Genomic DNA, 14043 nt, shown 5'->3' on the forward strand with positions numbered 1-14043 from the left:
GGTTTGACAAACATAAAACAATTAAAATATTTGCTATATGTGAAAGAAGTTAACAACCCAAAACTGAAACAGAATTAGAAAAGTCATTGGTGTTCAAAGGGGGTGTAAAAATATCAGAAGATACGTAATCAAAACCTAGTGACTAATGACTGCAGTTCTTGAAAACAATCAAAAGGGAAGGTCAAGCTGGAATGATTAATTCAAGGATAAACTAGTACAGTACAACCTACATACAACATACGTTTATGTTTCATCCTTCACATCAACATCTCAAGGCTGTTTAAAAAATAAAATTTAAGTGATATATGCAGTGAGTAGAAAGTGAGGATAGAAATGACAGCTTTATTAAATCAGAGGAAACAAACTAGGCAAACCTACAGAAATGGTGTAAGTCAATTATCTAAAAGGGATCTTATCCACTTAAGCAGAAAGAGAATACTGTTGTAATAATGGCACTGCTTATTTCAATGGCAGCAAGAGTTTTTTCCCCCATTAGTCATTCACATAAAAACACCTACGTACAGTTTCAGTAAGAAGAGTCCCACACTGGAAGCCTGCAAGCCAAATTAGAGTCAAAAAATGAAATCACTAAGTAACCAGATATTAGGTTCCTCCCTTAGGAAGGAGAGGAGTAAAGAGTACATGACTCAAGTAAGTTTAACAGAAAACCAGTGTTGACGATAATAGTCGTCCTACCTGAGGCCTTTAAGCAAAGCGGTAGTAGGAAGTGCTTTAGGATGAAATGGTAATGTTACGTGGTCTCCACTTGTCATGATCTCTTAGCTGGGCACTATTTTTATAGAGGAGATTTCTAAAAACTAGACACTGTATGTTGTTACTTTATAGAACTTGAGTAACCTTAGCATTTCAGACACTGAGGAGTCCATACCTCATGATTCCCCGATTTTTAAACTCTTAGTACAGCTGTTAAAATAACCCAGTCAATTAAACTCAGTCTCAAGCAAAATATTAAGGACAGTATCTATTTCTACATTTGAGTAATTTTCAAGAAGGTTTTCAGATTGCCTGTTGCTACTCACAAAGGCAATTCTGTGTCATGTGGTGAAAGGAGCAGGGCCCTGAGAATCATACCTCTAGACTGAAGGCTCAATCACAGTCCTCAGTTGCTCCAGTGCAGTGGAATTACATTTTCAGTAAGAATTGCTAGAAGCACAGCTTGGCAGTGAAATGCCAATATTTAGTACATTACATAAAACTTCCCCAGCTTATTAATGTCAGTGTTGCCTATTTTATCCAATCTGACTATATTACTTAAGACAGTATTAAAGTGAAACATAGCCTAGCTGACTACAAACAAAACAAATATGTGTTACATGCCTGAAATTCTCAAAAATAGGTACCAAAAGTCTGAATGTACATAAGCAGACTAATATTTTCACAAGCGCTGAGTACCCAGCAGCTCCCAATAAAATCAATGACTTCTGAAAATGAAATCAGGGGTGCTCAGTGCCCAAAATTAGGCTACTTACTTAGGTGCCTAAACATGGAGTTAAGATACTAAATTTAAGACACATTCTGGAAAATCTTGTATATGTTTTTTAGGGATTTCCTCTCTCTTCTCATCCTCACTTTCATATTCCAATTTTATTTAAATTGCATAATGAAAGCATCTTAATTTAAATCAAATATTTTATATTACATTTCCAGCTCAATTTCACTTATGTACTTAGCATGTTTGTGAAAGCGCCAATATTAGAAAACTCAGGAAAATTACTTTCACGTTGTTTGACTCTCACCTTCTCCATCCTTTCTCTTCTTTCTCCTACCTCATCTTCAGTGTTCACGCTAGAAATATGAAACACGGTGTGTTCATGGGCAATGAACCCTGAGCATGTTTAATAACAGTCTGTACTCACTCTATCTTTGTCGTCAGCTACGTCACAAAGAGTGTCATCAAGGTCTAGGATTCCTCCATCCCCATGCTCCAGACGATGTACTTGTATCCAATAGTTTGGATCCTGTATGCAAAGAAAAAAGATCCATCAGATATTTCAAGTATATATTGGTAAAAAGATATTTCCCTAACAGTCAATTTGCCCAGTCCTATACTTACTGAAGTTAATGGTGAAGTTTCCATTCAGATTCAAGTCCTGTACATAAAACCTTTCACCCTCTAACACAAGTGAATTATGTAAAGTGAAAGATTCTTCTTTCTGATAGCATCAGTATTTCTATGGTCTCAATTACTGTAGTATCTGAGCACCTTACACCACCAGTGTGGGAAGGGGCATGATAGTACTTCCCTGTCTTAGGGTGGTTTTTTTAGGTGACAGAAAATTTTCAAAAATGTCTCCTCAGACTGAAATAGTCAAAGCACTTCGGACAACAGGTCCCTATAAACAGAAACTCTCTCTATACACCAGTACAAGGTTAATCAAAAAACATTTCAGAAACATCACATCAATCTCCAACAATGCTCTTTCACATATTATTGCAATACAAGACATGTATGTCTCAGATATTGTATACATTCTGTATTTGGAAGGAAGGATACCATAATTTACCAACAAATGGGGATATAGGATTCTACAACTTCCCCCACCCTTGTACCATACAAGCACAATCAGTAGAATGGTACTGCATCAATAGAGGTACATGCCCATTTCCCTACAGATATCTACTGTATTGAGCCTGGGTTACTACATTTGTTATTTCCAAGAGAGATCATTTTTATAGTGAAAAGTCCTATTATGGCCACAGAAGGCTGGACATGACATAATATGTATCTCTTCTTTGCATCTTAGCTAGCCCACCCATGCCACAATGACAACACTCTGAGGTGTTGTTCAATGTCTAACATTAGGACAAATTCAATAAATTTCATATGGTGGCCAGAGTTTTCAAAACTGAGTAATGAGTTTGGGTGCCACAATTTTGGGGGACCCAATCTATTACACCTTAAAGAGGCCTGATTTTCAGAAAGTACTGACCACCCATCTTTTAAACATGAAACACTTAAAAGGGGTCTGAAGATGGGCCACCGAAAGCTTGAAAATCGTGGCCTGCATGCCTTATAATAGGAATGGACTAAATATTTTATGAACACATCTCGAAATTCCTCTGGTTCACCCACCACTTAAATGAAGGAAACAAAGCATATGTTTTCACCAAAACCTCTCAAAAAGTTTTAATAGCTCTGGGTTTCCCAGTCATAACGTCTGCTCTGCATCTGGCTTAATCAGATTGTAAGGTCTTCGAGGTTGGGGCTGTCTCTTGGTTGTATCTTGGCCACACCAAGGGCACTGTTGGTGCTGAACAAAGGAACAAACAGCGATAACATTCCTAGGCAGTGGGTCACAAATCTGTTGTGCATGGATCTGACATCAAGAGCATGTATTACACAGTTTCTGACTGACTGAGATCAGGGATACTGTGGAATTTTTTAAACAGAGGCTGATTTTCAAGTTAATTGCTGGAGCATCTGGCGTTTCAAAAGGACTTATCCTCAGTCACATTATCTCAATTTCCCATTTGGATTTCTGAATAATTAAAATTATGAATTACCATTAACTCTCACTTTAACTTTTAATATCTTGTAGGCAACGTAAACTACTGGAGTTCAAGTTACCAGTTTTTCAAACTCAAAGCTACATGCTACCAACAGGGAGAAAGGTACAAAGGAAAAATCACTGATGTGTGGGAGGCAGAGCTCTTGGAAGAAGGGCTTTCTTCTCATTTTTGTAGGTGAAGGACTGGAGTTGGGGAGACAGGAATGCCATCCCCACCAGTATATGTTTTAACATGGTGTGGTGCCAAAATATTTGAGGGGAGTTTTTTCTTACATAGTAGAAAAAAATGCTATGAAGCAAATGCTTTTACTGGAAAACAGCCCCCACCCTCCCGGTTACACCTCCACTTCTCTTTTCCTTTGCTGCTACGTATTGATTTCCATCCTTCTTTGTCCTCTAGGTCTCCATTGCCCTACCTCACTTTCCCTTTCTTTGTCTACACCTCCTGTCCCTTCCTTTGCCACCCCAAAAGCCTATAAAGAACTTTATTAGTAACACAATCTAGGCTGCCCTCATGCCTAGTAGTATTTTACACCCCATGGCAACCCTGTTTACAGCAGCACAAACACAACGTGCATCGGCCTTGGTTTCATACCGCTGCTGCCACTGCCATAGGGAAAGGGGTACTTTGAACAGATATAACCTACATTTAAAAGATCTATACTTCCTTGGCTCTCTAACTATGTTAGTTTTGCCTTCCATGCAGCATCTCTCATGTGAATGCCTAAGAATCCGATGAAGTGAGCTGTAGCTCACAAAAGCTTATGCTCAAATAAATTGGTTAGTCTCTAAGGTGCCACAAGTCCTCCTTTTCTTTTTAAGGATCTTAGGACTTAGGATGGAAAGGGAGGTCATAGCCCTCAATTCCCATAAATTCATTGCTATTGTTAAACCTTGGGAGAAACTGCATGGAAAGCAGAGCAATCATACGTAATGAAAGTCAGAGGGAAAAGTAATGTTTCTTTTTCCTGTCGATTTTTGTTTTAAGTGACTGGTTTAGTCAAATGACACCCCTGTGAAACTGCCCTGTTCATTTTAGGCATCTTCTCATACACACACTGGCTTTAGTATCACTGGAAATCAATGGAAAACCAGTTCTGAGTTTATATGCTTTAATGATTTGGGAGGGATTAAGTTGCCTAGAGATTTTTACTCTTCTCATTTATGCAAGGAGTCTCAAACAAGTGGCCCGCAGGGTTCTTCCCTGCCGCCCGCCAAGCTCCCCATGCACTCAAAAAAAAAAAAAAAAAAAAAAACCCACTCCACAAGGGGCGTAGCTCCCAGTGCTGGTGCACTGTCTACACTGGCACTTTACAGCACTAAAACTTGCGGCACTCAGGGGCTGTTTTTTCACACCCCCTGAGCGAGAAAGTTGCAGCGCTGTAAAGTGCCAGTTTAAACAAGCCCTAATTTACTTAACACACAGTTTCCCCTTATTGTAATTGCCCTAGTGACATCATCATTTATACAAAAAGTTTTCTACAAGTACTAGCTCAAGATACTACATGGCTACGGTGAGGTACAGGGCTTAAGACAATACTGGCATCATTTTTATAGCTGTTTAATTAGAAAATATCAGCAGTTTCAGATAACATCATAAACGTACCAGAAACACAATTTTTACACTTGCAAAAATGAACTTAACACTTTCTGTTTAGAGAAACATTACAAAAGGCAGCGTTCTCTCCTCCCTAGCTCAACCCCCCCTTTGGCAAGGCAATACCAAGTTATGGGGCTGTTTCCATATACAACCTACATTTTAGCTACTGAGTAGACCCAAATCAGGAAAGCTTTTAATATCAGCCAAGTGCACCAAGATTTAGCTAAAACTGTGTACACATATAAAACTTAATGGACAGATTTTAGACAAGATTTGTGTGTGAGTCTGAGTGTGAGTGAGAGTTTCTATGTGACCTACTTTGCCTTTTGTTTGTGAAAGAAGACGAAAACACTTCATTCCTATGTAATTCGTCTATATATCGAAAATTCTACAGTAAACAGGAGAGCTCAAGTTTGTTTTAAATTCTTCTCTGAAATTACTTTACGAAAAAACATTCCAAGTTGTTATTGGACCTTCTGGGGCATATACACCCGGAAGTGATTATACCAAAGAGGGTAATCATGTATGCTTTTGTTTAATTTGAGCATTTAATGTTTCACTGTTTATAAAAAGATAAGGCAAAGCTATCAGTTTATACACATTGTCCCAACGGTCCTCATGGAAAGCTCTAGAACATAGTCCAAAGAAAACATGCCATTGTACACTCAACTTTCAAACCAGTGAATAGTAGGGAAGACTTAGTTTTTCATCTCACACCCCATTATGTAAAGCACCTCTACCTCTGGTATCTGAAACAAACACTGTCAAATGATCAAATACATACAGCTGGGTTTTTAAGACTTGACAGAATTGACAGACTACAATAAGGTTTACACTTCAAAACAAGTCACTTATTACAGTGACTCATTACCCCAGCTCAAAGACTTAACTAGGATTTGAGATATAAGCCCAACTTTATCACCATCTGGAAATGAGAAAGAACTAGTTTACAGGAAACAAGAACCAACCTGCCTCTTCAACCCCATCATCTGAACCCTAACTGTTCTAGGCTAAATAGCTTAACCTCCCTAGCCTCTGTTTCCTGTCTGTAAAATGGGGCTATTATAGATAGGGTACAGATACAAGGGTGGCTAAATCCACAAGGACAGTCAACATTAAGCCGAACTCTGGTATTTCTGGATCTTTATCCTGTTTTCAGACAGTGTGCACGCCAAAGTTCCACTCCATTCAATGTTAATAAAAGGGCAACGTAGCAAACACACAAAATTACAGGATCAATAATGGAAGGACAACTTCAGAAACACAATTGCTGCCCTTATGCTACATCATATGCCCAATCTACAGTAAAAACATAGTTTAGATACAAGCTGCATTCTTCCACCAATTAGCAAGTATTTCGTTTTTTAAAAGGTGCTTTTCTCTTCTGTGAGAAATGTCAAAGAAAAAACTTAATTTCATGCACCACATATATTTTACAGTTTACTCTACAAAACCTGAGCTGCATCTGTTGTGGCTCTTCCGGTTTGACAAGCCACTAACACAAAATAGTAGGTCAGCAAGACTAGACAAGAAATACCTAAAACGAGTTTGGCAAGAGCCTACACAGACAAGACCTGCTAAGTAAATATGAAACAATAATAAACCTTTTCATTTAAGTTTCCTCTATACCATGTTGAGAGTGTCATTTCTCGAGTCCCCTTTGCTCCCTGTGATTACTCCACATTTTACAGTGTTTATCTACATGCCTTTTGAGCAATGGAAAAGACTTTAGTTTCTAGAAATAGATACGGCCAAATGAAAACACAAGATTCTACCACCACTGAACTTTGTGAGTAACTGAAATCCAGACCCAGAACTGAGTCCAAACTTTGGCAATGGTTTCTAACTATACTATACAGCAGAACAAACAAACAACTTGTCCAAAAACCTCAGCTTTGAAAATATTCAAAACTAGGCTATACATTATGTGGCTTGAGCCCATCCATAGTATTTACTACCTTCAAAAGACACCAGACAAGTGGTTCTCAAACTGTGGGTCATGATCCCATTTTAATGGGGCCACCGGGGCTGGCATTAGACTTGCTGGGGTTTGGGGCTAAAGCCAAAGTCTGAGCCCCACTGCCCAGGGCTGAAGCCCTCAAGCTTTGGTGCCCCTCAGGGGAGCAGTGCTTGGGCTTGGGCTTTCCCCCCCCAGGCCAGGATGGTGCGGCTTGGGCTTTGGTCCCCCTTCCCGGGGTCGTGTAGTAATTTTGTTTGTCAGACGGGGGTCGCAGTGCAATGAAGTTTGAGAAACCCTGCACTAGACTAAACTCTAAATTCTGCAATAAAAATTCTCAGGGTGCCCTATTCTGAACTTAGACACACATCTGATGTGTGTCTATCAGGCTGTGTCACAATTTTTGCTGTGTATAAAAAAATACATCCATAAAAGATTATGATTCAAAGCTGTCCTGCTGTAAGACGAAGACCAAATACTCCCTTTTAAAAAAAATTGAAAAACAGCGAAGATGCAAATACATGGAATCTTAAGTCGAAATGCCACTTTTTAAAATGGACAAATGCCAAGAACTAAATATATTTTAAAATGGTATTGAGAAAATTGTTTAAGAAATTCTCAGGAAAATATTTTTATAGCAATATCTACTTAGAGTCCATTACAATTTTACACAGATGGCTACTCAAGACAATAACATTTTGGTGACAGTTTGAATTTCACTTTTTGAAGTAGAATTAAGCTTTTAAAATTCCTACTTAGCTACTCAGAACTAGGATTTTTAGAATTTTGGCAATTATATTCACTTACTTGTTGATGCTAACCTCAGAGTTCAACGAACTTTTTAAGTTTTCAGCACAATAGCTATCAAGTTGCATTTTATTACAGCAAGAGGTTAAATTACACTGCTCTAGAACAATTTAGTTCTTTTGGGAAGGGTAAATCAGTAAGGCACAATTATTTTGTAAAAGCTATGTGTATGGTTTTAGCATAGTTCGAACAATGTGCAGAACTGGCCAGTTCACTTCATTCAATTCAAGGGCATAGGTAATGCTAAACTTGAAATTCACTGCAATAATACATTCATGTAATCATTGCATCACACTCCTCAAGTCTAAGCAAGTCAGTCCTCCTATTTCCTGGGTACACCACCCACTTACATATTCTACCTGGCTGTGCTCTGAAAATTACTTAAATTTGACATTTGTAAACACTTCACTTTCCACCTCAGAGTTTTCTGTAATTAAAGAAGATACATATTCTGTTAAGTGAACATTCACCTAGAAAGTGAACCCAAGAACAGATTGTCCAACAAACCTAGTAAGTGGTTTACATTTTGTTTATTCCACAGCGATTACATAGAAAAATAAGACATACTCAGGATAAACTGAGAAAGTCATCACTGTAAGTAACCTTTTACTATTTTATGATTGTACTCTCCCAGATAATGGAAAGAAGAACCATATGCAGAGGATAGAATATATAGGGAAAAGCAATGGAAATTATGTCTGTTAATGGCATAGAAGGTGATTTCCTACTCCTTTAGATCTAAATATTTTATGTACTCTGTTTTCATAAGTCTATCCTTTCCAAAAGAGTACAAAAGAGATTCTAAATCATGAAGGAAAGTTACTGTAAAACTGTTTGTTTTCTGTCATATTTTAATTCAACCTATTCAAGAGGAAGCCAATTGCAGCTTCTCAGTTCACAAATTGATACCTGTGTTGGGACAACAGAAATAAGTTTCCTAAGCCCTGATCTACACTGGTGGGGGGGGGGTTGATCTGGTGAGGAGTGAAGACCTCCCTGTTTAGAGCATTTTATTTTGTGACATTCACAACACGCACAAGTTTTAAAAAACAATCTAATCTCAGTCTTCCCTTTATTAATCTACTTATTAGTTTTTCATATGATGCTCATTGCTGCAGTATCTGGTCATGACATCAACATACTGTTCCTTCCAATACATCCAGAGGTATATGTCATAGTATATTCGTGTAACTAAAACAAAATGATGCCTGGTTGTTAAAACGTCTGAAGTGGCCAGCAGAGAGCACCATTTGCATTACTGCTCACTCACTGCTAAGAGAGATTCCAAGGAACCCATGCCTACTGACTCCTCCATCTCAGAGCTGGCAGCAGCCCTATCAGCAGCCACTACAATTGTTAGCTTATTTATCTGGAAACAAACTAAACTAGATCCTTTTAAGACGTAGGTACATTGACTCCATGCTTTCAGATCAACACCAACTGGGAACAAACTTTCAAATGTAACCTTTAATGTGGGTGACTGGTTTTCCAAGGCAAGAAGCATCTATTTATCAAACTGAAATCAATGGCAGCTCCTCAAAATTTCTAAAAAGCAGATTGAAAATTTCTAAAATTGGAGGCACCCAAAATTAGATGTCATTTATTCAAATAAAGCCATTAGAGTTTGTGTGTGTTGTCAAGACCACCCTTATAGAAGTGTGACATTTTTAATATTAAATGTCCTTACATCAAGTAATTCTTGTCTGAAATTATTGGGGGGTTTCTTATATACAACTTCAAAAAGAGTTAGCATGTTTTAGAGGTTTCCAATTTCCAATTCTATTAATGATTGCTTTACCTTTACAATACTTCGAATAGTAAATGCAAGCACATTTTTCTTGTATGTGTTTAAAATTGTCTGGAACGTAAGAGTACATTACATACGGTGCTGTTATCTGCACTCTTCCTGAATATTTTCACAATAGATAAAGCTTTTATGGCAAAAGCGTACATACATTAAAAACACAAAATAATCAGCCTGGGGTGTGTACCAGAACTCTCTGTTCAACAACATAGCACAAAACAAACCACAAACGTTGGAGAACGGTAACAGGCTGAAATGAAAATGGTTAATTTACAAAATGGATTACATCTGAAAATTTGCCAATACATTTATTCATTTCCATGTCTACCTCTGTTCTACGGCAGGGAACTTTCAGAAAAAACTTTCAGGTGCCAAAGAAAAGCAGCAAACAGCTTTTAATATAAGATGGATTCTAAATATGTTCCACAGCCCAATAACCTAGCAAGCACAAATATTATCATTCAAATCACATTTAATTCACTTCATATCTCTTCTGGAATTCCAAATAAGACCCACTGTGCAACAAATATTTCAGCTGCAGGAAGTTTTAAAGGCAAAGAAATTGTACGGTATCCTGTATAAGCATGCAGAAATAGCTATTTCAATATAAGCACGCTCAACTGCTCTCTGAAGACCTAAATCTACAAGATAGGGAACTTTAATGGGAGTTCAAGGTGCTCCCGCACATCATAGAATAGCCATTCTCACATGGTGGTGTGAGGAGACCTGATACATGAGCTGGCAGCTGTGACCTCTCTAAAATCCCTGAGCCACCTGGACCCTGTGAGTGTCCTGCTCCAGGGCAGGAAAGTCCAGCTCGCTGACTTCCCCTTTTCCTACTACTGATTCTACCCCTCCCTCTGACCTCCCAATCCTAGAACTGCTCCTTACTCCATCTCTTTCCGGTCTCATTCAGCATTTGGCTCCAAAACAAGGGAAGTGGGGAGCTTCAAGGACCTATGGAGCAAATCCTCTCAACCGTTGGAGCTGAGCACTGCACAAACACAGGGGAAAGCGAAGAGGTGGGAGAGACCCTTTCACTCCAATGGCATCAGCCAAATCTCACCCCCTTCATCTCTTACAATCTGCAACCCACAAAATGGTAGAAAAATTTTCCTTTGGATTTGGGGATATGGTGGATTGTGGGATAAATTTCTGGGCATTTTTGTAGATTGTGGATGAAAAAAGTTGAGTTCCATGGCTTTAGAAGAAACTCCTAAAGAAACTCTGGCACCTTGCCAGATCAGCAACTTTTATTTTTACACTGATAGGTGTACTTTTTTTTTTTTTTTTTAACACACCAGAGGCTACATAACTTTTCCCACTACCACCAGTGAATAGCAGAAATTACTAATACTAAGCTCCGCTCAGTGGAGCATTTTCTTTTCTTTCTCGACAAAGAATCTGACCCCTTTTCATATGTGATGACTTCATATAATGAAAGGCCATCAAAGTTGAAATTCGGATATCTGGGCTATGTCACATTTCTAAAAACCAACACAGAAGGGGAAGAGGGTATTTATGGAACAGAAAGCAAAGGTAATTTTCCCTCCATATCCACTTTCAATAGTAACAATAAATTTCTTTTTAATTTCTCACTTTACACTGACAGTTTCAATGCTCATTACAAAATTAGTGCTTATTCATTTTCTCATGTTAAACAACATAAATTGATCATTAGCCCATTTCAGAACTAGATCTGTGCCTAAAAACCTAACATAATCCACTGAATTGAATGGACTGTCATGGTCAATTAACTGGCTATTCCTGGATCTCATTTTAATAGCAAGGAGTCCTAATTTAAAATGCTAAGTTTACTTTGGCTGGTAAAGGGCATTAAGGCATGATGTCTAACTTTTACAGACTATCAAATATATAATATTTTTTATATATATATATATATATATATAAATATAAACCTACTCGCTCTTGTTTAGAAGACAGAGTCCACACAATTAATGATTTCTTAAACTTCTTCTCTTGTTCACTTGGGATCAACACCGGAATACATTCTTATTTCCCACCCAACAGCATTAACTAAAAGTACAGACCATCCCTCATGCAAAATTGTACAGAGTTCTCTCAGTCTGACTTGGAGCTTTGGATTTGCATCCATTCCTTTTTATGGGGTGTACAGTTGAGTGGATAAGGCAGGGCTGGGCAAACTTTTCGGCCTGAGGGCCACATCTGGATGGGGAAATTGCATGCAGGGCCATGAATATAGGGCTGAAGCAGGGGGTTGGGGTGTGGGAGGGAGTGTGGAGTGCGGGAGGGGGCGTGGGGTGTAAGAGGGGGGGCTCAGGGCAGGGGATTGTGGTGCAAGAGGAGGGTCAGGGCAGGGGGTTGGGGTACCAGAGGGGTGCAGGGTGTGGCGCGGTGCAGAATTGGTGCAGGGTGCAGCAGGGGGCTCAGGGCAGGGGTGCACCCCAAAGCACTTTGAGTTCTAAGGACAAAAAATAGAAAAAACTAAGTAGTAGTATTAACAACTATTTTCACAGCATACAAATCTCAGCCACGAGGAACAATGTGATTTTTTTTATACAGAACGATCTAAAACCACTAGGAAGTGCTACTGCCACATAGCAAACTAGGAATCTAAGAAAGCCTGAAACGTTACAACGTTTCTGGTCTCCTTCCACCTATACAAACATCCCAGAACATGCTATTACCATCTCTGAGAAAGCCACCAATTTTAAAAATTTACAATTTTAAAAATTGTAACTTTCATTATTTACAACGTTTCTGGTCTCCTTCCACCTATACAAACATCCCAGAACATGCCATTACCATCTCTGAGAAAGCCACCAATTTTAAAAATTTACAATTTTAAAAATTGTAACTTTCATTATTTCAGCTATTTAAAATCTAAGGGCACGTCTACACTACCAGCCGGATTGGCGGGCAGCAATCGATCCAGCAGGGATCAATTATTGCATCTAGTCTAGATGCGATATATCGATCCCCGAGCGCTCTCCTGTCGACTCCTGTACTCCACTGTGGCAAGAGGCGCAGGCGGAGTCAATGGGGGAGCGGCAGCAGTCAACTCACTGTGGTGAAGACACCCTGGTAAGTCTAACTACGTTGACTTCAGCTATGTTATTCACATAGCTGAAGTTGCGTAACTTAGATAGATTCCTTCCCTCCCCCCCTCCAGGGCTAAAATTTCACTGTGTTGTAACTGTACGGGTCCTGTGCCAAAAAAGATGTTGTGGGGGAGGTCACAAGGTTATTGTAGAGGGATTGCGGTACTGCTACCAAGAGCCACCACTCTCCGGCAACCCAGCTGTGAAGGCAGTGCAGAAGTAAGAGTTGCAATACTGTAACACCCTCCCCACCCCCGAAACTCCCTTTTGGGTCAGGGCCCCCAATTTGAGAAACATTGGTTTTCCCCGTTAAATCTATATAGTACAGGATAAAAGTACACAAGACCAGATTTCATGGGTGGAGTGGGGAAAGAGACCAAATTTCACAGTCCGTAATGCGTTTTTCATGGCCACAAATTTGGTAATGAAGGGTAAAGCAGGAAGCTTTGCTGGGGGAAAAGGTTGACACATTGTACTTACCATGAATACTAAAATTATCTTAATTTAAATCTTGGAAGGTTGTGTTATGTTTTGTTTAGGAAAGTGACAGGTTTTTTTTCAAACACTTGAGAAAAAAATTTAGTGCAGTAATTTCTGCTCTAAAAAACTAGACAGAAACACACACACACACAGCCCCTTATTTTCCCAATTCTTCCCAGACAGAAACAAGATGGCAGTTTTTACTAAGGATTAATTCCACTGTGGTCAGTTCCTGCTGGCTCACTGCTCATGCCAAACCTTCTTAACAACTCCAACTGGACTAAAACCCTGAATAAGGTAGGAATGATTTCCTTCCTTCCTCCCCCCACAAAAGTACTTGAAAGGAAAGTCACCTGAAAAGATTTCTCTGTACTTCTGTAATAAACATTACAAATAATTGCACAGAAAAATAGATTCCATCCCATCCATGACACATGTCCCATTACCAATAGTATCTGAAGTTATCGTAGTAACAAATATATACTTATAGGTGTGCATGCGCAGAATTTATAGAAGGAAACTAAGTTGGAAAAAAATATGTTTGGCATTGAAAGTGATGAGATCTGTAGCCATCCTCTTCTCTTGTGGGAGTGAGTTCCACGTCTAGATTCAGCTCTTTTGTCTCTTGCATTTACAAGCTTCCCCATTCTTATCAGCAGTTTCATTATTCCAGTGAAAACTATCTACCATGGAAAGTCATGCGCATGGAGAGAGAGGCAATCTCTCAAGTATTCATGGCTTTATACAAGGTATCCGCAATACTAAGTATAATTCTGGTCACC

General features: G+C 39.0%; 1 protein-coding gene across 14 annotated transcripts in view; it reads right to left on the minus strand.

Annotated features, from left to right (window-relative positions):
- The window catches only part of PARD3 (par-3 family cell polarity regulator), a 650009-nt gene that overhangs the window by 573468 nt on the left and 62498 nt on the right, over window positions 1–14043 (minus strand). For 13 of the 14 annotated variants that reach the window (XR_012157609.1, XM_073334436.1, XM_073334432.1 and 10 more), the window contains exon 2: window positions 1878–1979. Coding sequence is in view for 12 of the 14 variants with exons in the window: in XM_073334436.1 (XP_073190537.1) it covers window positions 1878–1979 (102 nt within the window). In the remaining 2 variants the exon portion in view is untranslated. Of the gene's footprint in view, window positions 1–1877; window positions 1980–14043 lie in introns of those variants that run through there. The other variant, XM_073334433.1, reaches the window with a different exon arrangement.

This window comes from Lepidochelys kempii, chromosome 2 (assembly GCF_965140265.1).
Source record: "Lepidochelys kempii isolate rLepKem1 chromosome 2, rLepKem1.hap2, whole genome shotgun sequence".
Classification (NCBI taxonomy): domain Eukaryota; kingdom Metazoa; phylum Chordata; order Testudines; family Cheloniidae; genus Lepidochelys; species Lepidochelys kempii.